General features: G+C 42.4%; 1 protein-coding gene and 1 long non-coding RNA gene across 3 annotated transcripts in view; one reads left to right on the top strand and one right to left on the bottom strand.

Annotated features, from left to right (window-relative positions):
• The window catches only part of LOC128843143 (uncharacterized), a 145182-nt gene that overhangs the window by 13239 nt on the left and 104902 nt on the right, over nucleotides 1–27041 (top strand). For both annotated transcript variants that reach the window (XR_008446188.1, XR_008446187.1), the window contains exon 2: nucleotides 26665–26746. This is a non-coding gene — a long non-coding RNA (uncharacterized LOC128843143). The remainder of the gene's footprint in view (nucleotides 1–26664; nucleotides 26747–27041) is intronic.
• MME (membrane metalloendopeptidase) overlaps nucleotides 1–27041 on the bottom strand; it is a 68540-nt gene that overhangs the window by 6874 nt on the left and 34625 nt on the right. Inside the window, exons 14-20 of the mRNA XM_054039717.1 lie at nucleotides 26625–26723; nucleotides 22086–22166; nucleotides 20842–20945; nucleotides 14920–14978; nucleotides 7487–7606; nucleotides 6603–6736; nucleotides 3321–3386 (exon numbers count right to left, since the gene is read on the bottom strand). Of these exons, the coding sequence (XP_053895692.1) occupies nucleotides 3321–3386; nucleotides 6603–6736; nucleotides 7487–7606; nucleotides 14920–14978; nucleotides 20842–20945; nucleotides 22086–22166; nucleotides 26625–26723 (663 nt within the window). The remainder of the gene's footprint in view (nucleotides 1–3320; nucleotides 3387–6602; nucleotides 6737–7486; nucleotides 7607–14919; nucleotides 14979–20841; nucleotides 20946–22085; nucleotides 22167–26624; nucleotides 26724–27041) is intronic.

The following is a 27041-nucleotide window of genomic DNA, read 5'->3' as shown; positions in this document are numbered from 1 at the left end:
TGATTCTCCTCTCAGATCAGTTTTACAGTGGTGTAGTTCCACCGAGTTCAGGCAGTTACTCCTGATTTATACTGGGGTAAGTGAGGGGAGGATTAGGCCCAAGGAATGCAATTTACTGATAGAAAAGGAAACACAGCGATATCATTGTCTCAGTAGGAAAGATGTGATAGCTGGTAATATGTCATGCCCTCGGCATCCAGATGTCATGCACCTTTTTATAGTAAAGATAATGTACAGGAGAAGAATTGTGCTTGTATGACAATAACAGTAGAGACTGTAGGCAATACCTCTAGACAATAACCTCCCCACTCCAGCAAGCTTTACGTTAGTTAATATTTTATCAGATCCCATTTAACTGTCATGTACTCGCACTGCATTTCCCAGCATTACTAATTACCTATGGCTAGATCAGGCGTAGGCGACCTATGGCATGCGTACCGAAGGTGGCACGCGTGCAGCTTTTCAGTAGCACTCACACTGCCCGGGTCCTGGCCATCGGTCTGGGGGGCTCTGCATTTTAATTTAATTTTAAATGAAGCTTCTTCAACATTTTAAAAACCTTATTTACTTTACATACAACAATAGTTTAGATATATATTATAGACTTATAGAAAGAGACCTTCTAAAATGTTAAAATGTATTACTGGCACACGAAACCTTAAATTAGAGTGAATAAATGAAGACTCGGCACACCACTTCTGAAAGGTTGCTGACCCCTGGGCTAGATTGTCCCCTGCCATGGCAGGGGGCTTCTGGGAGATTCCCTCATATCCAGGGCTTACATTCTTATAGAGTATTTCCTGGAGTCCTCCCCACCATCCCTCTCCCAAAATCCTATAAAGACTCCAGGGGGATTGAAAATGTTTACTGGAGCTCTGCTCCAGACAGCACCAGCTGAATTTAAGCCCTGGTCATATCATCTCCTTGTGGACAGGGGGATTGAACTTCCACAGAAAAGAGTGAGGGGCTAACTTCCAAATCTGGCAGGCCCCAGAGAGCCAGTCACATGGAGGCCCTGACCCTCAGCACTGTGGGCTTGTGCATGTTCCTTCGGAGTCACTCTAACAGAGGTGGACTACCCCACCATGGTCCCCAGAGCCTGGGGCTATGTAGAAAAGTTAATGCAGCCTGATGCTGTGCTGTCTTCCTAAAGTACAGTGCATGAGACCAGAATAAGGAGATGATGTTCATCTCACCCACCCACTCTTCCCCTCAGACCACCGCTGGCTAGCTGCATGGACAGCAGTGGGGAGTGGACTGAGCCGCTTCTGCACATGAAGGAGCCCTCTGTGCCTGGGCTCAAGGGGGCACAATCTGTCTCCAAGATGATTAGTGTATAAACAGAGGCTTTATTCTGCTGTTTAATCAGCTAACATTTCTAGCCTGATCCTTTCCATGATACTACAGTTAGAGCTGTGGGGTAACAAGTTTCAGTTGCAGCAAAAATCACCATCTTCTCCAATTTCACACAATACACAAATGTTATTCTGTTCCCAAATTCTTTGTTTTCTCCATGAATGTAAGTAATTTCAAGTTATTTAATTAAATGCATAGGCTTTTACCACAGGAATTATGACAATGCTTCAGTTATAAGCTCTAGTCAACCAGAATCTGGTCTGACTTACATGGTGTGAATGTGGAGTAACTTCACTGCTCTTACTCCATATTTACATTGTAGGCAATCAGAATCTGATTCATACCTACTTCTGGTGTAAAACTGATTTTGGGGTGACAAATGCAACATTTCTTTATGAAAAAGGAAATTTTCCCTATGGCTTCTTTTATGAAAATGCAGGCCATTTTTCAGGTTGTAATTAAGTTGATTTGTTAGTTTGTAGGTTCTTTTTATTTTGAAAAGAAGAAAAAGTGTTCATTGGCAGAAGTGGTGAAAATTTTTCCTGAAATAAATTCTTGTAAAATCTTGCAAAAAATCTGTTGTCATCAAGTGAAACTTGCTCCTCTCACATGTTCTAATACAGACCCATATCTGTGATATCACAGTAACTCTGAAGACTCAGTTCCTTCTTGGTAGTACTGCTGACTTGCTAGTATTCCCTATGCTAGGTTTGCTCTGGCTCCCATTGACTTGAGTCAGGATAATGTCCTGTGTATTTGTGCTGTCTTGTTTAAATGCTAAATCAGGGCTTGGATTGAGCTTGTAGGTAGCAGTATGACACACCAGCTTCTCTTTCTGGCTGCTGCTTTGTTCTCCAGAATCTAAGCTTTCCAGGAACTCCCTAGTGAATTGAGCGTAACTGATGCAGTGATTCCTGTGTTTGCAGAACCTGAAACAATAGCTTGGAGAGGTCTGAGCTGTCCCATTTGTTCCAGGGGTGCTCTGGTGTGGAGTGATAATGTATTAAGTGTCAACATTGTGAAATATTTCACTCTGATTAAAGTGGAAAAGGAGAGGGCAGGTCATGCTATGAGGATCTACGTCATCTGCTGTGATGGACAGCTCACTGTGGTGCCTCAAGAGTGGAACTGGGAAAGTACTGCCATTTTCCCATCCCAAACCCAAGAAGCCTAGAAGAGCCTAGCAGGGCATCTGGGCCTAGTGTTGCCAACCCTCCAGGATTGGCCTGGAGTCTCCTGGAATCGGCATTGATCTCCTGGTGACTATTGAAAGCAATTTAATAGGATATTTTAAGAAAATGACATTATGTCATGTTGGGGGAAAAAAATCTCCCGGAATAGCTTCAATCAGACTTGGAACCCTACCTGGGCCCCCACCCAGGGGTAGCCTACAGAGCTGATGAGTGTATCTGGACCTCAATAAGGGGGAACCAAGCCCTGAAAGCAAGCAGGATCGTATTTTGAACATCTGAGCAATCTACTGTGAATGGCGTTTCATGTGGGCAGAGATTGTTTTGTGGGTGGATCTTGGAAGACTACTATTACCTTTCCCTGCCATTCATAAACAGAATGTTGGTGAACAGACATAGACAACAGGTCGATATGATCATTCAGTCAGGTTAAAGTTTGTGTGGCATTGATTCACTAAGTGTTTTCATTCTACAAATTCTTTATGTCCAACGAGTAATAATGAGAGAGAGCTAGAGAGAACTATAATGGGCAATAATAAATGAAAGAGCACTAGGAATAGAGAATCCCTTCCCTAAAATGAGTAATATACTGAACAAAAGGTAACAAGGTTTCCGTTGTTTTAGAAGCTGACACGGTGACAGAGAATTACAGTAAAGTGTCATTCTGTCTTTGCCACATAAAAACTGCTTCCCCCCGCCAAGGCACTTTAATAAATTTGTTTCAACAGTAATAATCTCAACTGTGAGGACAGAGAGAAAATGGACCTTTCTCACCTTATAAGCTTGTCTAACACCCCCATTATCAGCAATGTTTTCTCCCAGAGTATTGATTCCACTCAGCTGCAAAGAGAGAAATGAAAAAGTTGCAGGTTTTCTCACAGGAAAAGCTTCTCTATCCTGGGAATTACAGTGCTAAACTTCTGAATATCTCCTGTTTATTTACCCACTTTGGCCTTGACTAGAGGTCTCAGATTCCAAAGCAGAGACGAGTGAATGGCAAAAGTTTCAAGCAAGCCCTCCCAGATTTGAATATTTAACGGAAGATTTATGTTAATGCATCTGAACATTGTCTGTCTCTCTTGTCTCCAAACCCTAATTCCCTCCCTCTTGATACAGTGAGCATTTTATGGCTGTCATATCTTTCTTGCCCAGACTTTCTGATGTCTGCTGATTAATTCACTTTCTTGTTCTTTGGGTCCTTAACATCCAGCTTCTTATCTTTCTCAAAGCCATCCTCCTTACTTTTGCTATAATCTCAACAGTGGGTCTGGCTGATTCTGTTGGGCTCAGTGTGGTTGTATCATCATTGCTCAAGGTCTCCAGGCCAGTGGTGGCCAGAATACACTGGAACCCATGAAGCAGGGAAGATCCAGACTTCATGATGTTGGAAGACATCAGTTAACAGACCCAAGACTGGCAAATCTGCTGGTACCTTACTAGGAATTTTGCTGGATATCAGGCAAGGTGGTTGGCCCCTTAGCTTCATGGTCTAATCAACACGCTGGGACAGATCCTCAGTGGGTGTAAATCAGCATATTAACACTAAAGATAATGGCGCTATGCTAGTGGAGAACCTGGCTCTTTATTTTTATTGAAAAACTTTGCCAGTCCTTAATCCAAAATTGCATGTCATCTGAAGTCATAAAACTGCATCTCATCATTAGATTCAATTCTGAGGGTGGATAAATATCAGAACAAAAACCTGCACTGTTATTTCACCGAAATGATTTTTAAATGATTCTGGTGATCTTATTGGTATAGCTGTTAGATTGAAAACTCCTCAGGATGGGAGTTTGTCTTTGCATGTTCTGTATGGCAATGAACAGACTTGTCAGCTGTCAACAAAGAGACAATAGGAGTTAAGGGTACAGCTGGGAGCAACCCCTCATGCATCACTTTCAGCAGGAGGTTCCATCCCATTGAAACTCTGCTCTTTATACAAATAGCTTTCAGCACTGCTGAACACTGCATGTGGTTATCCAGAGAAGTCCAAAATAAACAAGATTGATGTTGTAAGAACTGGCCTTTCACAATGGAATTGGGTGCTATTGTAAACGCCTTCCACCCGTTTACTGTCCAACAGTGTTTCAGGGGCTCATGCTCGTTTGCTGTGTGACCTTCTCTGTGAAAGAAACAGCAACACAAACTGGAAAGCACATTAGTGCAGTACAAGCCTTTACAAGCTGTCCACCGAGAATGCAGGCAGCTCAGCAGAGACTTCAGATGAAAGAGCATTGAAACTCAGTCTTTGAACTGTGAGAAATGCAAGCTTGGAACTGCAGTGACACTCAAAGTCTGCTTTACCTCTGTCTAGTTCTATCTGCCTTTCTCAACTAGCTTAGATTATTAGGGCTGGTTCTGTGTCAACATTTCTTTGCGCTGTTTGGTTAGGAGGATGCTTTTTTTTTCAGTGCAGTTTTAGTTTGAAGGAGGTTCACTGGGATAAGTTGTGTGGGACAAGTCACAGGATATGGCTGCTGTTCTAGTGAACCACCAAACTTTGTACAAACCCATGCAAATGTATGCATTCCAAACCAGGGATTGTAGCTCCATGAGAGTTAACAGTTATTTATCGGCCTTTCTGTGGTGATATCTGAGTGCCTCACATACATTAATGAATTCATTCTCACAACATCCTGATGAAGTAGGGAAGTGATGTTATCCCGGTTTTACAGATGGGGACTGGGGACAAAGAGAGCTTATATGATTTGCCCAAGATCACACAAGGAAATCAGCAAATCCAAGATTGAACCCACATAACCCTAAATCCTAATCCAGGTCTTTAACTGTAAGACCCTTCCTCTATGAGAGAGAGACAATTGTTTGAATGCCAACTTTGCTTAACTTCACAACCTGTGAATACAAGGGCAGCTCTATGTATGTATGCAGTCAGGCGGCTTTTGGTGGCACACCTGTGGGAGGTCCACTGGTAATGCAGATTCGGCGGCATGCCTGCAGGAGGTCCATTGGTCCCGCGCCTTCAGCGTACCCACCGCCGAATTGCCACTGAAGCTGCGGGACCGGCGGACCTCCCGCAGGCATGCCACCAAAGGTAGCCTAACTGCCGCCCTCACGGCGACTGGCAGGCCGCCCCCCGTGGCTTGCTGCCCCAGGCATGCGCGTGGGGCACTGGTGCCTGGAGCCACCCCTGTGTGAATATATGCAAAATGGTTCTGACAAATTCCTGAAGCTGTTCAAATTGAACTTTGAAGGGTTCACAGCTCTGCTTAGACTCTAAGCAAATTCCAGACCAAAGGAGTAGAGGAGACTGCAGCAATGGAAGGAAAATGTGCTAATATAGGTCTCTGTTTATAAGAGAAATAGAAATACACTGATATGACTGAGTATCCTTCAATACTACTTCAACTGGAAATTTTGCCATTTGAGTTAAATGGGCTGGACCCATATTCAGTTAAAAAAAAGAAGACAGATGTTATTGTCACCTGCTTTTATGAGTTAATGGAATGTTAAACATACACGAACAGACTAAGGGCCTGAACCTGCAAGCCTCTATTTATTCAGGACTCAAGATACTATAGTGATGAATACCATAGCTCTCTCCAGATGCATTGGAGGCCTGTCTCTATGTGGGTTGGGATCTGTGCTGCTGACAATGCAGGGGGAGAGACTGAGTGGGCCAGGGAAAGTAGCAGGCAGGATGAGTTTAGACTGGGAGGTACATTATCCCCACCTCCAGCTCCAAGGAAATGAAGCCAAAAATATAGCAGATTATCTTTCCTGTTCTACCAGAAAGTTGAAGGGGGAGGGGAGGGCTTTCAGGGCCCAATGCTGGTGTAGATTTGCAGTCACAAACCATGGTCTTACAAAGGGGGGGTAAATCCTGTCCCCTGCTGGGACAGACAGTATGTATGTGATCTTCTTGGAGATGTCATCCACCAAAGTCTCCTTCCATAGGTTTTTCTGAGGGGGGCTAATCTGGGCCATACACCTCAATGGCACTACTCTCATGAATAAGAGTTTGTGGGATTGGCCTTAAATGTCCATCTTACTTCATTTAAAATGACATTGTAGAGACAGAAATTATGAATGACCTACATGTTTTCCACCTGCTAGGTCCCACGAAAAGTTTCCATACTGGTATACCATACACTGGGACTGATCCTTAAAATGTTGTGCTGATTCTTGCGTCCACCAGTCCATGAGGTCCCCATTTTCATTAAAATTTCTACCTGTAATGATATGTGCACAGAATGATGTATGTAAGAAACAAGCTGATGATGCAGTAATGAAGGGCAATAAAAGTTACTTTCTCAGTTAGAAGAAAATATATTACAGTATAATTGTCCATGAAAATAGGTGTTTCTGTAATGAAGCAATCACAGAAATGATGCCCTTTTCTTCTTTCAAAACAAGCCTGTGTTCTAGTCAGGAAGGACAGGTATTGTTGCCTACAACATAAGGCTCTCTCCACAATAGCATACAAGGGGCTTTGGGAATAGCCTGGGGGAAAAGCAGGAGATCCACTGGTCAAAAAACCATGATGGAGGGAGCGCATGTGCTTTGCTGTGCTACTGCTCAAGAGTGACATAAGCTTCTTAAAAGTGGGGGGAAGCGGGGGAACCAGTGCCTGAACCATGGTCCCGCCCCCTGTAGTGCCCCTTCCTCTTAAGGCCCTGCCTTCATGCTGCCTCTTCTCCCCAAGACCCCGCCTCCTGCTTGCTCCTCACTTTTAAAAATGGTGGGGCCATGGCCCCCTGGGCTCCCTGTTCCGGCACCCCTGCTACTGCTGCGGCCCTGAGGCTACCTTAGTGCCTCTGTTGCTCTCAGAGAATACCAGTGCAAATCAAGAAAATCAGTACAAGAAAATATGATTGGGTCCTAGAAGCATCATCTTTGTATCTTCTACCTTGAATGACTAGACTGCAAAGTATGCAGTCAATAACATAATGTCTACAAAAAATAAAAACCCTGAACCTTACCATTGTCGTCAAATCCATGAGTGATTTCATGGCCAATGACCATACCAATGCCACCATAATTCAGTGATTTGGATTGAGAGGCACTGAAGAAAGGTGGCTGCAAAATGCCTGCAGGGAAGACTGCAAAGGAAGAAAACACAATAAGATGCCGATTCATTATTTCATGCATTCAACTTTAATAAGTAATTCATTCGTATGGGATCACTTACAAGAAATGTACTTTATTACAGAATCATTTACATGGACTTCAGTGAGGAAATCAAGCTGTTTGCCCTCAAATACAACAGCAAGGGTAAATATATTTACATATGGAAGGCTCTGTGAGAAGTGAAGATAAATGAGCAAAAAAAAAAAAATCGAACATGGGGCAAAGGGAAACATCCCTTCAAACATTCCCACACCACTTCCCACAGCTTCCATTGGCTGGGAACAGCGAACCACAGCCACTGGGAGCTGCGGGTGGCTGTGCAGATGTAAACAAACTGTCTGGCGGGCCGCAGGTTGCCTACCACTGCCCTATACACTACTGTAATATTTGTACAAGGTATGCCTTACGAGGTATCATCTGAAAACGTATAACTTGCTGATCAGTAATATCACGGTAAAATGTGTGCATCAGCATTATGTGCAAAGTTATAAATTCCCCCCTTTATGATATTAAAAATGCATGTTCAGACTCACATAGCATCAAACTGGTCAAACAGACCTGTCTTGAACAAAGGAGTGTGTGTTTGCCTTAATTTACATTTAAGCTGCAAACAAAGTCATCAAGCAAAGAGGGGGAAAGGGAGGAAACAAAAGGAAACCTGCATGTGAGCATATACAGGTGAAAAAAACCCAGCAGGGAACATTCTTCCACACAGACTCTTTGGTTCCTGGTTCTCAGCTGGAAATGCTTTACATGAGGGGGACTGAAACTATAAAATGAGGGGCAAATACCCCAAAGGTGCCTCTCTTTTCTCTCCCTGTCTAGTTCACTCTTTACACCTGAGAAGAGAAAAGAAGGACTCTGGAGAGGAGTCCTTACCTAGACATTGGTCAGTAATACTGCTGGAAGCATGTGGTGAGAAACTTTGCTTGGATCTAATATAGATTGTTATGTTAGGCACTAGACAGTGTTTTATCTTTATTTTTCTTGTAACCATTTCTAATTCTTATGCCTCCTCACCTGTACTCATTTAAAATCCATCTCTTTGAGTTAATAAATTTGTTTTATTGTTTTATCTAATCCAGTGTGTTAAATTGAAGTGTCTGGGTAATTCCATTTCAGGTGGCAAGTTGTTGTATATTATTCCCTTAAAGGACTTTAAATACAAGAAAAATGTATCGAACAAATGTGAATCTGTTAAGTGTTTTCATTGATCTCACAAAAGCATTTGATACAGTCAGTAGAGAAGGATTATGGATGATCCTCAGCAAATTTGGTTGCCCACCAAAACTGGCAAAGATTATTCATTTATTCCATGAGGGGATGCAAGGTCAGGTACTTTTTAATGGCGATCCCACTGACTCCTTTCCCATTTCAAATGGTGTCAAACAAGGCTGTGTCCTTGCCCCTGTACTGTTCAAGCTCTTCTTCACCCAAGTTCTCAACCATGCTACAGATGGTTCAACAATGGCATATACATCAGATACAGACACAATGGCTCAGTCTTCAATCTTACAAGGCTTAAAGCAAAAACAAAAGTAACAGAACTACTAATATGAGAAGCACTCTTTGCTGATGATTGTACCCTCCTAGCACACACAGAGGGAGATCTCCAGTGCATTGTAGATCGCTTCACTGAAGCATCAAAATTGTTTGGCCTCACAAGCAGCCTGAAAAAAACTGTGGTGATGCACCAATCATCTTCACTTCTCCATGCAATATCTCCTACCATATACATTAGTGGAATCCAACTAAACTAAAGTTGGCAGTTTTACCTATCTCGGCAGCAACATCGCCAATGATGGATCTCTTGACAAAGCGATCATGAACAGGATAGAGAAAGCTTCTCAGTCATTAGGAAAGCTATGTAGCAAAGTACTGAAATCCCACAACATAACCCTCTCAACAAAAATAAAACTTTACAATGCTTTTGTGCTCACATCTCTCCTCTATGGCTGTGCGACTTGGACACCATACAAATGGCATATCAAACAGCTAGAGGCCTTCCCTATGCAGTCTCTGCACGATCCGCTGGCAGGACAAAAGTACCAACCTGGAGGTTCTCCAAAAGTCAAATACCACAAGCGTCAAGGCCATGCTGATAAAAGCCCAACTATGTTGGGTTGGACACATCATTAGGATGCATGAATATTGACTCCCCAGAAAAATTTTCTATGGATAATTGGCACAAGGACACAGGAACCAAGGCTGCCCCAGAAAGTGCTACAAGGACAGCATTAAGAACAACACACACTTTGGTGCAATAAAACCGGATGATGTTGAGAAGGCTGCGTTAAATAGAGCAGCATAGCAACACACAGCACTCAGAGCTTTCCAAGCCTTTGAAGATGACAGAAATAATCGATTGTTTGCTGCAAGGGAAAAGCATCATACTACTGCCGCAGCTACCAGACGCTCACCAATGACTTTGTCTGCCCGATCTGCTCACGAGCATGCACGTCACGCTTTGGACTTCAGAGTCACTCCAGAATCCACAAAAAGAAAGAGCATAAAAATGTCATCGTCGAACACACACACACACACAAACACACACACACATATATATTTAGACTGTCCAGGCGAGGGCTGGACAGTAAAGACTTACTGTCAGGACTCATGGGTTTTTACCCTCCCTCCCTCCTATAAGAGCATTGATTCCATGACTCCTGTTCCATAACAAAATCCTGACTTAACTGAAGTTAGCTGAGGCACTATAAAGTTATGAGGTACATTCAGAGTGGAGATTTTAAAAGAGACTATGTGCAACTCCTGCTGAGCATCAAGAGCCAGTGCGCCCTGCTACTCTGCGGGCTCTTAGGCACTTCACTACACCAGCCCTGTGCACACCTGCACAACACAGCTCTAGTCCCTGAAGCGCAATGTCTGCTTCCTCTAGGCACTCCTAGGATGCAAGATACCCCAAAGACGACAGGAACATGGGTCCACCTCCTTCCCATATACCTGCCAACAGAGACAGCTGGCTGCATGGGGGGATCTATGGTGCACCTTCTGAAGGTATCTAGTAGTGGGCTATTCCCAGCATTCCCCCTGCACGCCCAACAGCTTAGGGAGAATTCTCTTTGAGGCAGAGTGCCTCCCAGAGGTCCTGCTGAGGTAATGTGGATCCATACCACTCCAGCCCTCGGCTGTACTGAAGCACCAGGACAGAGCCCTAAATTCCCTAAGCACTGTGCCGAAAGCTCTGCTTTAGAAGAAATCTTCTTAAGTGTGTTACTAAGCTATTCAAGCATCAACTTTAAAGTTCATTCTGCTTTAATTATAAAGTGACATGCCACAGCTCAAGGATGAGAAGAATTTATGGCTCATATCTACTGTCAGTCATTAGCTTCAAGCTTCCAAATTATGACTCCTGTTCCACTGATTACTAAGCAAAAGCTATTTTAAACAAAGCTCCGTGAGCAGATTTTTATGCTGCATGTTGAAAGGTACTTTCAAAATGTTTATTTGGCCTCAACACCCTTGGCCTCATTCTGCAGTCCTTACCCAAGCATAACTGGTCAGTGAAGTCAATGGAGTGTTGTCTGTGTTAGGCTCTTACTGTGGTTACCACATAATTCTCAGCGCTTAGTCTGTTTGTGTGAGCTCTGGTATTTAATGATAATTGTGCAGCAGTTTTGCTTTGCCAGCATTTGGGTGATCATGTACTGTTGGTTTCAATCTGTGTGGTTTGAACTCCATCCACACACATTTCATGTTCAAAAACCCTTACCATGTCAAAGGGGTGCTCACTTGGTGCAGTGCAAAACTGCAAATTTCACATGATTTTGATTTAAAGACAGAAACTGGCTGAAGTTAACTGTGAAAATGTGTGAGCAAACATTACCTGAGTTTCAAGTGTGGGATGAAACTTGGAAACGGGCAAGTTTGGCATGGTTCACATTTTCATGAAAATATTTCGCACAGCCCATCTAATCAAATCACCATAGGCTGCTACATTGTCCCTGGCCCTCATTTAGGTGCACCAGGTGTAGGGTGCCAGGAGGCTTCCTCCTACCCCCGTCACTCCTGCCTTCCCTGTGCCAGGGCCAACATTACTGTAGTCCTTGTGCACTAGAAACTACAAACTTCTAGTGCCTCTCCGAGTGCGAGTCCAAAGGCGTTGGGGAGTGTTGGGACAAGGTGTGGCCACACTTGCAGAGGTATAAACAAGATATGAACTGGCTCAATAAAAACCATGGACCTAGGACTGCAGGACCATTTTGAAATTGTCTAATTTAAAAAAAAAAAAAGAAATATTCCAATCAAACTAGCAACCTTCTTGGAAGTATTGACCTTAGAATTCCAATTCTCTTTCATTCTGGGTCTGATCCTAGACCTTCAAAATCAGTGAGAGCAGGAGCAGGGTTTATATGATCAAAGATGTAACATTAACTTTTGTTTTCTTTTGGGTAGAAAGTACAGACTCTCAAAACGTTAGCAATGTAAATATGCCCCAGAAAAATGAAAGGAAAATAGCATCCATTCGGCTCAGTGCAGCTGTGCCTACAAAGTGTGCAATGGGAATCACTTTTTGCCATGCAATAAATTGATATGTAGTCCCAGAATAAACTTTCAAATTGCACTTGAACCTCCTGCTGGCAATGACCATGTTGCAGAAAAGTGACATAATTTTTAAAACTAGCAACCTGAGAACCCAGTGAAAAAAACTGCACACCAGCCTGCACGCTGATTTAATACGTAGTTTGAAAATAGAAGTAAGATTGTAATAGAAACTATTTTTTAAATATTAAACAGCCCTGTTTAACTGCAATGAAACCAAGAGTGTCAAATATTTTCTACAAAGGCTTTCCATATGTAAACCAGTAACATGTTATTTCTTCTTGTGCAAGCAATGCAAGATCAGGTCCTTTAGTTTCTAAACATGGTACAGATTTATTTTCATGCCGTAATAAGAATCATATATGGATTATGGTGTCTCCATAAGTGGTTATAAAAGCCAGAGTCTGTACTTTTGAGTGTCCCTTCTGTCTTGATATCCCATATGAAGCAAGATACTACCCAGGGGCACCAAGATGAAAAAAGCAGAAATAACAGATACTTGAATTGAAATAGACACAAGGGGCCAGGTCCTCTGCTGCACCCACCTAGCACAGCAGAGTGAAGGGACTATTAGGACGATAGTTATATGTGCCCCAGCCTCAACACAGGTTAGAGCAGGCTGGGGCTGCTCTAACTTGCACTAATTGCCTACGGCCCCCAGGGTGTCCCACCCATCCCCTTCCCAGGCTTCTTCCTACTCCCTTCTGCTCCTGACATGCCTTAGCCCTCTTGCACCAAGAGTTGTGGAAGGAAGGCAGAAATGTTGGCTACACCTGCTCTACACCCACTGTCACTTCTTCCTTGCCAGGGGCAATCTCCAGCAGGGGCCTTGTGAGCAGTTTCTTGACTAGTGTAAAGGGAGCAGAATGGGGCAGATTTTCTGCCCCAAGATCTTTCATTTGAGAATTAAACAAATACATAATAGTAAGGGAGCACCCAGTAGGGCTGGGAAATTAGGAGTTCTGGCTTTGGCATTGATTGCTGGTTGACTGAGGGAAAGCCCCTTCAGCTCCCTGTGCTTCAAATTTCTCTAAATTTCTCTAAAATGAGGATAATAATACTTACTGACCTATGGCATAGGCACATTGTGAGGAATCATTAATGTTTGTAAAGTGCTTTGAGATCTTTGGATGAAAGTGTCTGCATTGATGCAAAGTATGTTGTTATATGGTGGGGGGGACCTCAGAGGTTTTTCCTCACTATTACTATATTCCTTTCTTCAGCCAAAGCCTATTTTTCCATATTTATAAAAATAATGTATCATCTTTTTATTGTTTCTCTTCTACAGGGCCGCCCAGAGGATTCAGGGGGCCTGGGGCAAAGCGTGGGAGCTGCAGCCCTTGTACTCACCTGGTGGCGGTCCGGGTCTTTGGCTGCATTTCGGCGGCGGGAGGTCCTTCAGTGCTGCCGAAGACGCGGAGCGACTGAAGGGCCCCCCGCTGCTGAAATGCTGCTGAAGACCCGGACTCCCGCTGGGCCAGGGCTCGCGGGGCCCCTACGGGGTCTGGGGCCTGGGGCAAATTGCCCTACTTGCCCCTCCTCTCCCCCACCCGGACGGCCCTGCTCTTCTATTTCCAAATTATGTATAACCAAAGGTGGGTCTGATAGGCTGATACTACCAGGTTTCTAGCTATACTCAAAAGCATTGCTAAAGCTATTTGATTATTATTGTGTCTTCTTCTTCTTTAAGCTGTTTTTGTGCTGAGTTTAATCTGCCAGGTTGACATTTTCATTTTTTCCAGTACAAAGGAAACCAAGAATTAAAGAGAGATGAAACACATGACAGACCAGGAGTTTCAGGTCATCTGACAGATGACACATGCTTAACTGAAATAGGAACCAAGGACCCCCCAGACTCAACAAGATTTTACAGAGCCGTACTTTAGAGAATGTGCCTTGTGACTGTAGGTTTAAGATTAAAAAAATGACAAATGGTAGCTGAGCATATTGCAGTGTAAACAGATCTCCTTACAGGCTAAGCGAGTTACACTCATATTTCAAGACGATTTAACATAGGGCCAATGTCTGTTACCTTGCCAAAAGGACATTTCTCTGAGAGTAGCCCTGCTGATTTAGATGAGAATACTCCCGGGGAAGGGTACCTCTCCATGTACATAAGGGCAGGAGATTTATGGCCCATAAGGAAGACATGAAAAGGGATGTTAAGGGATTGTAAGGAATACATTCAGTAAGTTTATGCTTCCATTATTCAGCTGGATGAAATTCACTGTCCCGACTAAAGCTAGAGTAAATAGGCTTTGTGTGAAGGAGCTATGGAAGAGTTGTAAGGAACAGAATCAACCTCTAAACTACAGACAGAACCCTGGGCAGCTCAGGCCACTGCTTCCTCTCTCAGGCTGGTACAGTTACTGCAATTCCTGGGCATCCCCTAGGCAAGGGTTGTGCTCACTGGACCTATGTAATCTTTGACCCACTGGCCACACCTCTTTCCCTTCCACAGCTGAACTCCAAGCTCCCTTCCTTGCTGGCTTATGCAGAGATGGCCCACTTCCCAGTTCTTCCATGTACAGAAGATGTGGAGTCCCCATCTGCGTGTGAGAGCCCCTCAATCACCTACTCCCCAAGTAATGAAATCTCTGTGGGTCTGCTACACTGAGGGCCTTCTGCAGTCCATATGCTACTGGGTGCACATCACTTTCAGGGCTTACAAACAAATAATCAGGCCACTAAAGAATTGTACCTTCAGTATGCTAGTAAACCTTACCTATCTGATTCCTGCTTGCAGAATAAAAGGCATTGACGACAGCAGCCCCACTTATCCACCTACAGAAAACACACAAGAAGTCTAGTTAGAAATACAATTTGTAACAGCAAGCTCAATTGGGTATGGGAACAGACCAGGAAAGTGACCCTCTCCTTCACCTGTTACTGAAAATATTTAGATTTCCTTTTACTGGCACTAGAAGATTTCACTGGCAAAATTTCAAACACAAAAAAATCATCATGAATCCAGATTGCATATCTTCAAGTAGTGATAAACACCAGCATAGATTATTATGATTTCAAAGTATTTATGATTCATTTAAAATTGTGATGATAGTCTTATATGTCAATGTTTTCAGGATCCATCATCAGCTCTAAGTCCAGAAAACTAGATATTGGACTTGATCCTGTGGTCATTATACAGGGATGTCGTTCTGTAGAGCTACGAAGGCAGCTAGCCACACCAGGCTGCTACCCAGCAGCAGCAGCTATAAGTGACTTGTGCTCCATTTCCCATGACCCATTGTGGACACAGACCATGGAAAGTTTTGCCTCAAGTGTTTGACAGACAGCAACCCCATGGCTCCTGATTGGCTCCCTGACCTATATAAACCCAAGGGGCATTCCAGGGAGTGCCTAGGCAACACTGTAGTTATTCCGTGGCTGCCAGGACTGGTCCTGCTCCTTGCTGTTGAATTCCTGGCTTGACCTTAGCTTGATTTGGACTTCACTGCCAGACTCGACTCTGAGCCTTGATATTAACCCTGGTCTGGATCTGACTATGAACTCCCCTGCCACTCCCAGCCTTGGGTTTCCCCCTGCTCTGACCCTTGGCCCTGATTGACCTTGTTGGAATCCTGACTGGGCAAATCTTCCAGTCAAACTGATGAGAATTGTACTTCCGTAAGACCGCAGCTCTGAGCCCTTGTATACTATAAAAAATATTCCTATCTAAAAGGGGTTGAGTCTGCAGAGTACTAAGCACCTTGAATTCCTTTAAACTGGAGTTTATAGGTGCTCAGCATACAATTTGCTTTATAAGCATTTCAGTGTTGTTCATCACTGTATCTTGGGGCCTCACAAATTAATTATGAGGTAGGAAACTATTACTCCCTTTAACAGAAAAGGAAACCCAGGCACAGGGTCAAATAGGAGGGCTGTCACCAAGCCAGGTCTTCTTGGCTTTCAATCCTGTGCCTTAACCACAAGACAACCTCTCCTCCCCTTGTAGGGTCAAGCCTACCGTCTGGAAAATACTTGAAAAGGCTTGGCCGTTTTTAGAGTTAGACATTTTTTACTGCTTTTCACTGGCACTCAGTTTAAGATGCTTTCCAAAGCAGACACCTAGGACTAGACCTTTAGTGAAGAAGCTTCAGCAGCATCGATACTGCACACGTTTAACTTGCAATATTGGAGCTAAGGGTGACATTTCACATCTGTACAGAGGGCTAGAATGAGGCCTATGCATCAGCTAAGTCTTACTTAAGATCTGAGACAAGAGGAACGTAAGTGGTGCATGTGACTTCTGCTGGCCCACTGCACAGGGGTTTATTTCACCCTCAGTGATTAATTTACAAAAATACCTCAGAAGACACCTTTGCCCCAGTAATCTCTTGATGATAAAGACCCAACAGGGGATATTTTGGTTGGGGGCGGCACAGCTAAGTGCTCACTGGAGAAAGGTGATACAATTGACAGAAATGGTCTGTCTACTGTCAACTTGATATTTATATTATATGACGTGAAAGTCATGAAAAGGTCAGCCAACTTTGTGATTTCACTGACTAAAAGTTTAATTTATAGAATCAACATAGAAGCAAAAAACACACACACAAAGGATTTTTGAATTGTTAGTAAGAATGGTTTCTTGTACCTATCTTTCACATACCCATAAACCAATGTGTTGTGTTGTTCATTTATGTTCTGTTCTCAAATACAGTCCTGATGTAACGCCACTGACTTCCCTGAAGCGGAGCCTGCTTACACTAGTGTTGGATTTGGCTCTGGAAACCTGATTCTGTGTCTCACTGGTACACTTCAGGAATACATCCATTTGAAGTCAATGGAGTTATATTAAGGTGAGAAAGGTCAGAATCAAGCCCTGTATCTTCCATAGAGGTAGCACTCAGCAATGTGTAGGATCTGGCCCAATGTTCTGGCTTATGATAAGAGGATAGGTTTTTGCTTCACATCACATCTGAGCCCATATATTCCGAGCCAGAATATAACCCTAATTGTTTTATTAGGCTTAATAAATGTTAATATTTAATATTCTACTTGAAGTTTTCCAAGCAGACGTTGGATTAGTGGGATGATATTGTAAATGGTCTATTGGATAATTTCTTGCCTATAAGTAATAAGTTACTGTGATACAGTCCATCATTTAAATGACAATAAACAAGTGGAAGGTGTGAAAGATCAGCTACTCTGTGTGTGGCTCATACCTGATATAAAGTAAAATGAATATTAAGAATGAATAATGAGTCATATATAATAAATCATTTGGGCCTGATTTGCCTCTCACTTACTCAAGTTTTATACCATGGAACTCCACTGACTTCGGTGTAGCTATTCCTGCCTACCACGTGGGTGTAAGGCTAGGTCTTCATTAGAAATGCTGCAGCTACACAGCTGTATCGCTTCACTGTAGACACTCACTACAGTGACAGGAGGGGCTCTCCCATCGCTGTAGTTCAAGGGTAGGCAACCTATGGCATGCGTGCCGAAGGCGGCATGCGAGCTGATTTTCAGTGGCACTCACACTGCCCGGGTTCTGGCCACCGGTCTGGGGGGCTCTGCATTTTAATTTAATTTTAAATGAAGCTTCTTAAACATTTTAAAAACCTTATTTACTTTACATACAACAATAGTTTAGTTATATACTATAGACTTATAGAAAGAGACCTTCTAAAATGTTAAAATGTATTACTGGCACGCGAAACCTTAAATTAGAGTGAATAAATGAAGACTCGGCACACCATTTCTGAAAGGTTGCCGACCACTGCTGTAGTTAATCTACCTCCCCAAGTGGCAGTAGCTAGGTTGACAGAAGAATTCTTCTACAGCGGGGTTAGGTCAGCTTAACCGTGTCGCTCCCGAGTGTGGATTTTTCACACACCTGCACACCGTAGCTGGGCTGACCTAACTTTCTAGTGTAGACCTGGCCTAAGGGCATGAATACACTACAAGCGCTTCAGCAGCACAGCTGTAGCTACACCACTGTAGCATAGACACTTGCAACAGGGACAGAAGGGGTTTTCCACCGCCATAGTAAATCTACCTTTGAGAAGCAGTAGCTAGGCGGATGGAAGAATTCGTCCATCCACCTAGCAGTGTCTACACCAGGGCGTAGGTTGGCTTAAATATGTCTCTCAGGGGTGTGAATTTTTCACACCCTTAAGCGACCTACCTAGCTTGACCTAAATTTTAGGTGTAGACCCAGGCCTTCATGAGAGAATAGAAACATACCAAACTTGATCCAGCTTAACAATTCTAGCCTGGACAATTACCACGAGAAAGCCTGGTAGTGAAGACAGAACAGAGACTAGGCAGCCATTGCAGTGGGGAATATATCTTTAGGGTAATAAGATGTGAAAAAAAGAACAGGAAAATCAGTAACTGCAATTGTTTATCTAACGCGAGGAATGCAGTTCTGAATTGATAGGAGATACAGACAATAGACTGGACAAGAGAGGCACTGCCAAGAGGAACACCACAAGAGTGAGATAAGCAAGGCACTGCAAAAAATACCCTGAAAGCATCAGAGGACTATGAGTTAGATAAAAGAAAGCAAAGACACAAGACAGAGGGGTGAGGGGGGTCTCTGACATGCTGACTTCATGGGTGGTGAGGGGGAGAAAGGAGAATGTATTCTTTGGGAATGTCTTCATTTCTCCCATTGTAACTAACCTAAGAGGTACCTCTCTAAGTTAACGCTTACTGAATACAAGGATACATGGGTCATGCAGGCTGCTGCTTTTGTATTAGTATGATTTTTCTCTCTTCTAAACAGATTGTGTTTTTAATTCTTCTTGAGTCTTACCCCGCTTGGGAGTTTCCTGCTGGCCATCCCACTGGGAGGGGAGGGATGTGGCCAGGACAACCAGGGACTGGGCAGATACAGCACATGCTTGTTTCAGCCTTCGAGTGGAAAGTAAAGCTGCCCTCCCCCGTGGATGCTAGCCACCCTCTTCAAGTGATGAATCCTCACCCCATTTTGCCAGGGGGGTTGGTGGAACAGTCCTCGTATGCCAGCAGGGGGCAGATCTGGTCAAATAGCCACAAAGTATATTATCTCACAACAGGTGAGAAAACAGAGAATTTGATGATGCATTAAGGCAGTTTCTCTAAATCAGAAACCAGAAAGTAAAATTTACAAAGAACTTGAGAAACTGTGCTCTAGTCTGAAACAAAAAGAAGTATTAGCCAGTGAATCACAGCCTTTGAACCTATCCACAACAGTTAAGTTCTTTCCATTCTGGTACCGGTCAATCCTGAACATTTTCTCAAAAGATGGACAAAGAAAGTTTTTAAAGAAGCGAAAGGCTGAAAAATGAAATTGTAGCTTCGAGATATGCTAGTGAAAGCAGAGTTTAGCTGAGCCCAGACAAGAGAACTGGGTAATAGGGCAGTGTATTGTAAAAGCAGAGTGTAAATGAAACTACACCAAGAGAAGTAGGTAAGAGAGCACTGCAAGGGAGCCAGCTGGAGAGAGGGATGTGCACAAATGTAGTAGTTAGCTGCACTCATGCAGTTGCACAGATGTAAATGCTTCTATCAGTTGCGTTCAGTCTGTAAGTTACATGCTGTGTCACTAAATTAAATGACCTAAGTGAAATATCACAGTAATATTTCAGGTTGGAAGGAGGCCCCCATGACCATTTAGGGCTACCTATTGTTTAGCTTTTTTATATTCGCTTCTCTACCTCTAAGGGTACTATATTTACACTACAAGCACGACAGTGGGATAGCAGCAGTGCTACAGCTATACCACACTGTAGTGCAGACACTTATTGTAGTGATGGAAGCGGTTTTTCCATCGCTGTAGCAAATCCAGCCCCTTAAGAGGCGGTAGCTAAGCATCAATGGAAGAATTCTTTCTTTGACCTAGTGATGTCTACACTGGGGCTTAGGTAAGCTTCACTACATCTCTCAGGGGTGTTAATTTTTCACACCCCATGAGCAATGTAGCTAGGTCAACCTACGTTTTCGGTGTAGACCAGACCTAAAGTGTTTGCCTAACTCCTTTTTGTGACTTCTCATCTAATAAGATTTGCACAGAATGTGTATAGTAATTAAGAGCCATTTCCTGCATAGCTAGGTAGACAAACCTCCCATTGATTTCGCTGTGCCTCACAGCCAGATCATATTTATAAGATAAATGTATACATGATGGATTGCATTTGTAATATAACTGCATTATATTTCAGTGCCTCTAAGCTGTTATTCCGGTATCATTCTCAACTCAGTACCTCACAAGCTCAAGCTCCCAAAAAACTCACCAATATACATGGTGCATTCTTTTATATTACCGAAATATATGTTATCACCTTTCTTGTTTTGATAAATACTCAGGCACCCGATCTTTCCTGAATTCAGATCTACCTTCAAACACCAATTAATGAGAGAACATGTGGAGAACATAGATCCCTGGTAACGTCTGTGCTGACTTAGGGTGAACAAGCAAGTCAAAGTGCTAATGCTCAGCTTTCAGTGTGTGCAGGAAATATTAGTACACTGCTCACCTAGTGTGGAGAAATGTGCATAGTGCTCAGCAAACTTCTTGGTCACATGGAACTGAGCCCTGGTGAAAAGGGGACTGCTGGGGATGAGTGTGGCCAATCCTAGCCGCTTACTGGAAAGCCAGTTATGTCTTACTTTAAACACACTTGCTAAACACTACCCGGACATTTAAAATACATACTGTTCCTTGTCCACCTTTTCTCTGAGCTTCTTCAGCCGCTTCCTTTGGCTAAATAGCAAACTTTGAATGATGTTCTCAAAGTACTCCTCCTCTTTGTAGTTCAGCTTAAAAAAGGAGAAATAAAAGAAAAATGATATTGCAGTTTTGTTACTTGACTGCTACCGAAGAGGGACTGGGTTTAAAAAGTCCATTTCGAGCATGGTACTCAGAGTGATAAATTTCCTATGAAAATTTCTAAACTGCAAAAGCAGATCTTGGGTTTGCAGTGCTCTGTAACATCATTCATTGGGTATCACAGCTATATCAGCACCAGGACATATGCTAATGTAATATAGCGGTGCAGTGTACCCCAAAGGATCATTATTTGCTACCACTATTTCCTATTTGTAGATTTAGGGCTGGATTCTGCCATCATTACTTGGAGTGAATAGTACCTTATTCTGGGAATCACCCAATTCACATCAATGGTGCTACCTGCCTGGCAAGGTGCTGCTCCCCAGGAGTATGCATGTCAGAATCAGGCCCGTAGGATATTTTAAGAAGATATTCTGATTTTTTTTATGATTCTCCATTCTTTTTTAGCTTTAAAACTATTAACAGCACTTTGCACTCCTACACCACCTTCTATCTGAGGATCTCAACATGCTTTACATACTTTAATGAAAGTAACTCTCATGATATCCCTGCAAGGCAGGAGAGAATTATGAGCCACACTTTGCAGATGGACAAACTGAGATACAGTTTACAGTAGGTGACTTGCAGAAGGTCACAAATGAAGGGCCAGATTCAATCCTGATGTAAATGGGCACAACTTCATTGAATTCCATGGAACTGCAGTCACTTAAAGCAGGGCTGTTTAATTCACACACAGTCAGTGGAAATACTGAGCCTGATTCTCCATTGCACTGCTCCAATTCTATGCTGATATAACGCCATTGGAATCTACACTTATATGCACCATCCCCTAGGCACGTCTCGGCCTATACCAGCAGCAAATTACACCACTATCCATGCTGGATCAGTCATCTGTGCCACACTGCATGTGGGGGAAGGAGGGCAGAAGTGCAGAGCCTAAGCTCTACCCACTCCCTGACTCCTGCACCCCGAACTCAATATCCAGGTAGCCTATGTGGAGGTGAAATCTTACGCCTTATATCCCTGCATAGGCATGTAGTACAATCACAGTCTAGCTCTTAAGAGCCTTTGCTAATAATTGTTTGCATGATGACTTTATGGATACTTACATCTTGGTATTCGTTATTCAGTTTATTGTTATCCGTTATGATATCATCTGGATAGCCGATCCTCTCTGTAATTGCTGTAGCCTAAAGGACATAATAATATTTAAATTGGTTCGCTATTACATGCCAATCCAAATACAGCTATACCTTCGAGATGATCAGATACTAGTAATATACCAGATGTTTACGGGCACCTATTTGGAAACTCCTGTGTAGGAGCCTTCAATCTCATTGTATATTGTTTTTGTTGAGGTGTTTTTTTTTCTTTTCTTTTATGGATTTCAAGGATTGTAAAGCCCTATGGTTAATTGCTTTATGACTCTAAAAGAATTCAGAAAATGTGTCCCATTCAACAGAAATACTATCATATGCTTTTTTTGATAAAACTGTATGCTATTGGCAGACCCCACATCTCAGCAGCAGTTTCCAATGGAATACTTATTTCAGTGAATGGAAGGTTTTCCCAAAGTATCTGATATTTCTACAAGACAGAAATTAAGTTAATGATTATAATTTGTATAACTTCAACACAAGGCAGGCAAAATGGTCCTGTTAATATCTGCGGGGATAGGTACATTATATGGAGAGATGGGATCAAATTGAAACCATGAATCTGAACATATCCCAGCTTTTGAAGACAAGAATCTTCAGAATCTGAATCTGGATCCAAATTTCAGAGCAGGCTCCTACATTTACCATTGACTGAACCCAACCCTTGGATTTGAATACCCCTATACATTGAGGTGTTTGTTTGAAATCCAAATCGAAGCTTTTCAGCCCAGACCCATTCAGTGTCCATCACTTTGTGTAACTGATCAGTCTTTTTTATTTGATGCTGCTGCCAGAAGTTATAAAAAGCCTCATGATAGTAACAAAATCAATTTAACTGTTAAACCAGTTTAACTGATATGTCTGTAAGTAATGCTCTGGCTGGCTAGGCACACAAATAAGCAATATAAGTAACTCATCTTAGAGCTTGTCTACACTTACCGGGAGATTGACGAGCGGCGATCGATGCATCGACGGTCGATTTAGCAGGTCTAGTGAAGACCTGCTAAATCAACTGCAGATTGCTCTCCCGTCAACTCCTGTACTCCACCAGATCGAGAAGAGTAGAGGGAGTCGATGGGAAAGCGGCTCCCATCGACATCGCATAGTGTGGACCCCGCGGTAAGTAGGTCTAAGCTACGCCGATTTGAGTTACAATATTCACATAAAAAGAAGAACAGGAGTACTTGTGGCACCTTAGAGACTAACAAATTTATTAGAGCATAAGTTTTCGTGGACTACAGACCACTTCTTCGGATGCATCCGAAGAAGTGGGCTGTAGTCCACGAAAGCTTATGCTCTAATAAATTTGTTAGTCTCTAAGGTGCCACAAGTACTCCTGTTCTTCTTTTTGCGGATACAGACTAACACGGCTGCTACTCTGAAAATATTCACATAACTCAAATTGCGTAGGTTAGATCGAATTTCCCCTGTAGTATAGCCAAGGCCTAATACTAATTAGTTTGAAATGTAATGATTTTAGTCAAAGTCATGGATTTAGTCATTCATCCATGTGAATCTGCATAGTCTTGCAAACGTTTCTTAGGTTGGAGAGGCTGAGCACATATAACATCCAGAATTAATTACAGTACAGAGTGTACTGTAGGTGCTCAATACACTACCTTACTTAAAATACCATTCTTGGACCCAACCTACTGCATTGTTGAACTGTTGATATAGATTGTAACTAACTGTTCTCTATGACCATGGATGTACATAAATATAATATGGTATTATTGCATCTACATTGCATAAGCATGTAATGAAAGACACTAACATAAAACAAAATTTGCAGGGGAGCATGGTTAAACTCCTTGGGGAACACTAACTTTGAACTTCCTGACTGTAATGTTGCAATAACAGTGTTATTTTATATGTTGCAGAATCTAGAGCCTGTTGAAAAAACAGTAATACATTTCACAGGAATTTTTCAAAAAAAAAATTAATGAGTTTTTCCAAATTTTGAAAAAATGCAATTGTCAAAAAAATTGACCAGCTCGATAGTAGGTAGAAAAATCCCACCATTTTCAGGGTTTTCTTTTTAAAAAAATTGGAGCTAGAATTTGATGAAAAATGTCATTAAAATACTCAAAATTGGGAAAATTTCAACCAGCTCTAGAATATTGTTGATAAATGCAAAGTAATGCACATACTCCCAACTATGCATACAAAATGATGGGATCTAAATTAGCTGTTACCGCTCAAAGAGATCTTGGAGTCACTCTGAGTAGTTCTCTGAAAACACCTGCTCAATGTGGAGCTGCAGTCAAAAATGCTAACAGAATGTTAGGAACCATTAGGAAAGAGATAGATAAGACAGAAAATATCAGAACACAACTGTATAAATCCATGGTATGCCCACACTTTGAATACAGTGTGCAGTTCTGATCAGCCCATTTCAAAATAGATATACACTTCTACCCTGATATAACACGAATTCGGATATAACGCCGTAAAGCAGCGCTCCAGGGGGGTGGGGCTGCGCACTCCGGTTGATCAAAACAAGTTTGATATAACGCGGTTTCACCTATAACGCGGTAAGATTTTTTGGCTCCCAAGGACAGCGTTATATCGAGGTAGAGGTGTATTAGAATTAGAAAAGGTGCAGAGAAGGGCAACAAAAATGATTGGGGGTATTGAACAGCTTCCATCTGACGAGAGATTAAAAAGCCTGTGATTGTTCAGCTTAGAAAAGAGACGACTAAGGGGGTATATGATAGAAATCTATAAAATCATGACTGGTGTGGAGAAAATGAATAGGGAAGTGTTATTTACTCCTTCACATAACACAAGAACCAGACTCGCTCAAGGAAATTAATACGCAGCAGATCTAAAACCAACATAAGTGTCAGGAATTAGGGACTGCAGCAGAGCAAGTCTCTAAGCAGACTCATCAGTACAGTTGACCAGCAGAAGGCTGCCTGATTAGCAACACCACCTGATTGGCTGTTGAGGCCAGAAGGCTGACTTTTAAGTCAGCAGCAGCAGCTTGCTGGCTTCTCAGTGATCATACTGTCCTTCCCTCCTTCCCCATATGCCTGCTCCTGCCTTTCACTCAGCCTCGCTTCTGTCCTGACGGTGCCTTGAACCCCTCCTTACCTGCTACCCTGCTCGATCCAGTTCCTGACCTCCTTTGACCCTCAGTTCTGGCTCCTGACTATGGACTCCAGCTTGACCCTTGTATCTGGTACTCAGTTTCTGCCTTCTGGTTTGACCCTTGGTTCCCGATGACTGACTATGGCTCTGACTCTGGCCACTAGGCTAGACTGCCCTCATCTCAATCAGCCGACAATAAGGAAGTACTTTTTCACACAATGCACAGCCAACCTGTGGAACTTGTTGCCAGGAGAAGTTGTGAAGGCCAAAAGTATAACTGGGCTCAAAAAAAGAATTACTTAAGTTCATGGAGGATCAGTCCATCAATGGTTATTAGCCAAGATAGTCAGGGATGCAACACAATGCTCTAGGTGACCCTAAATATCGGACTGCCAGAAGCTGGGACTGGACAACAGGGGATGGATCACTCTGAAGCATCTGGCACCGGCCACTGTTGGAAGACAGGATACTGGGCTAGGTGGACCACTGGTCTGACCACTATGGCCATTCTTATGTTTCTTATTAGAAATCATTCCATTTGGTTATCTCCCCTGCAAAAGAAGGATGGTCTCCTACAGTATGTTGTCTAGTGTTTAATTCAGCCTAATTTTAAATGTCTAAAGCAATAGGACTTTCTCTCTGCCCTTAGAAGACTGTTCTACAGATCTCGCTGTCCAGGAGTTTTTCACAATATTCAGTCTAAATGTTTCCCTTCTTAATTCCATCCCATTACTCCTACAGTCATTTCAGCCCAGTGAATTACCTTAAATCATTCCTTTCCATCTTGGTCTTTATAACTGTCTACAAATATTGTATTTGAAAGGGTATCTACTCCCTTTGTCCCTGCTCAGCCCAGTGATTCTCAACGTTTTCTGTACAGGGATCTCCTGTTCCTTGCCAGGATCCTCCAATGTAACCAGGACTTAACTGAGACCCCCTTCTATTCAATAATATGGGAAAGGCAGGGTGGTTGTGACTCCTTGCCCCCAGTTAAAAGCCCATGGATTAGTCAAACCATGCATATTTATCTTTTTTAACCTTTCCTCATCAGTCATTCCCAGTCAATCTGAAAACTGCTAATGTAACATGTGGAGCTTTAAAAACTATGATTATATGTGTTTTAATATCTGGAAAAATTCTGTGCAGTAGAGTCTGAGTCTTATCAGTTGTAGCTATGTTGAGTGGAAGCTGACCCTCAGAATGAAATGGGGTTGGATATAGTTTGTAAACAAGGGATCTCCACATTGTACTAACTTGATCGCTGTTATTCTGATCTAACTAAAGTAATAGTAGATAAATGCAACGGTATGACTGTCTGATTAGATTTTTTGGTCAATTTAAGTTACCACTCTTTACAATAGGGTTATAAAACAAATCAAAACTTGTTTTTTCACTTACTTTTTGTTCTGCTTTCTTTTTGGTTTCTGCATCCATCCAGGTGAGTTCATCTAACGTTGTTATAAAAACCTCACGAATTTGTGTAATCATTTCTTGAACCTGGGAAAAGCCATCAGAATACAGTAAGACCACCCAGTCATTTTTTCCTAAATCATAATCTGTTTTGTACATTCTTGTTGTTACTCAAATGGCATATTAATTGAGCAACAAATAAACTTAAGGCCAATGTTATCAGAAAGCAAAGTTTCCAAGGGAAAAGTGTTAATTATAATAATTACCTTTGTTATTTAAAGAATCAAAAGTTGAAAGTGGCTATTACTTATTGCAGAAATAATTATTTGGGAAGACATTATGGTCAGTGATCCTAAAGAATTTATGATTAGACAATAACCCTGTAATCACCACAAAGGAAAAATC

The sequence above is a fragment of the Malaclemys terrapin genome, chromosome 9 (assembly GCF_027887155.1).
Source record: "Malaclemys terrapin pileata isolate rMalTer1 chromosome 9, rMalTer1.hap1, whole genome shotgun sequence".
Taxonomy (NCBI): domain Eukaryota; kingdom Metazoa; phylum Chordata; order Testudines; family Emydidae; genus Malaclemys; species Malaclemys terrapin.
The sequence above is the reverse complement of the archived record's forward strand: the minus strand, read 5'-3'. Positions and strand labels throughout refer to the sequence as shown.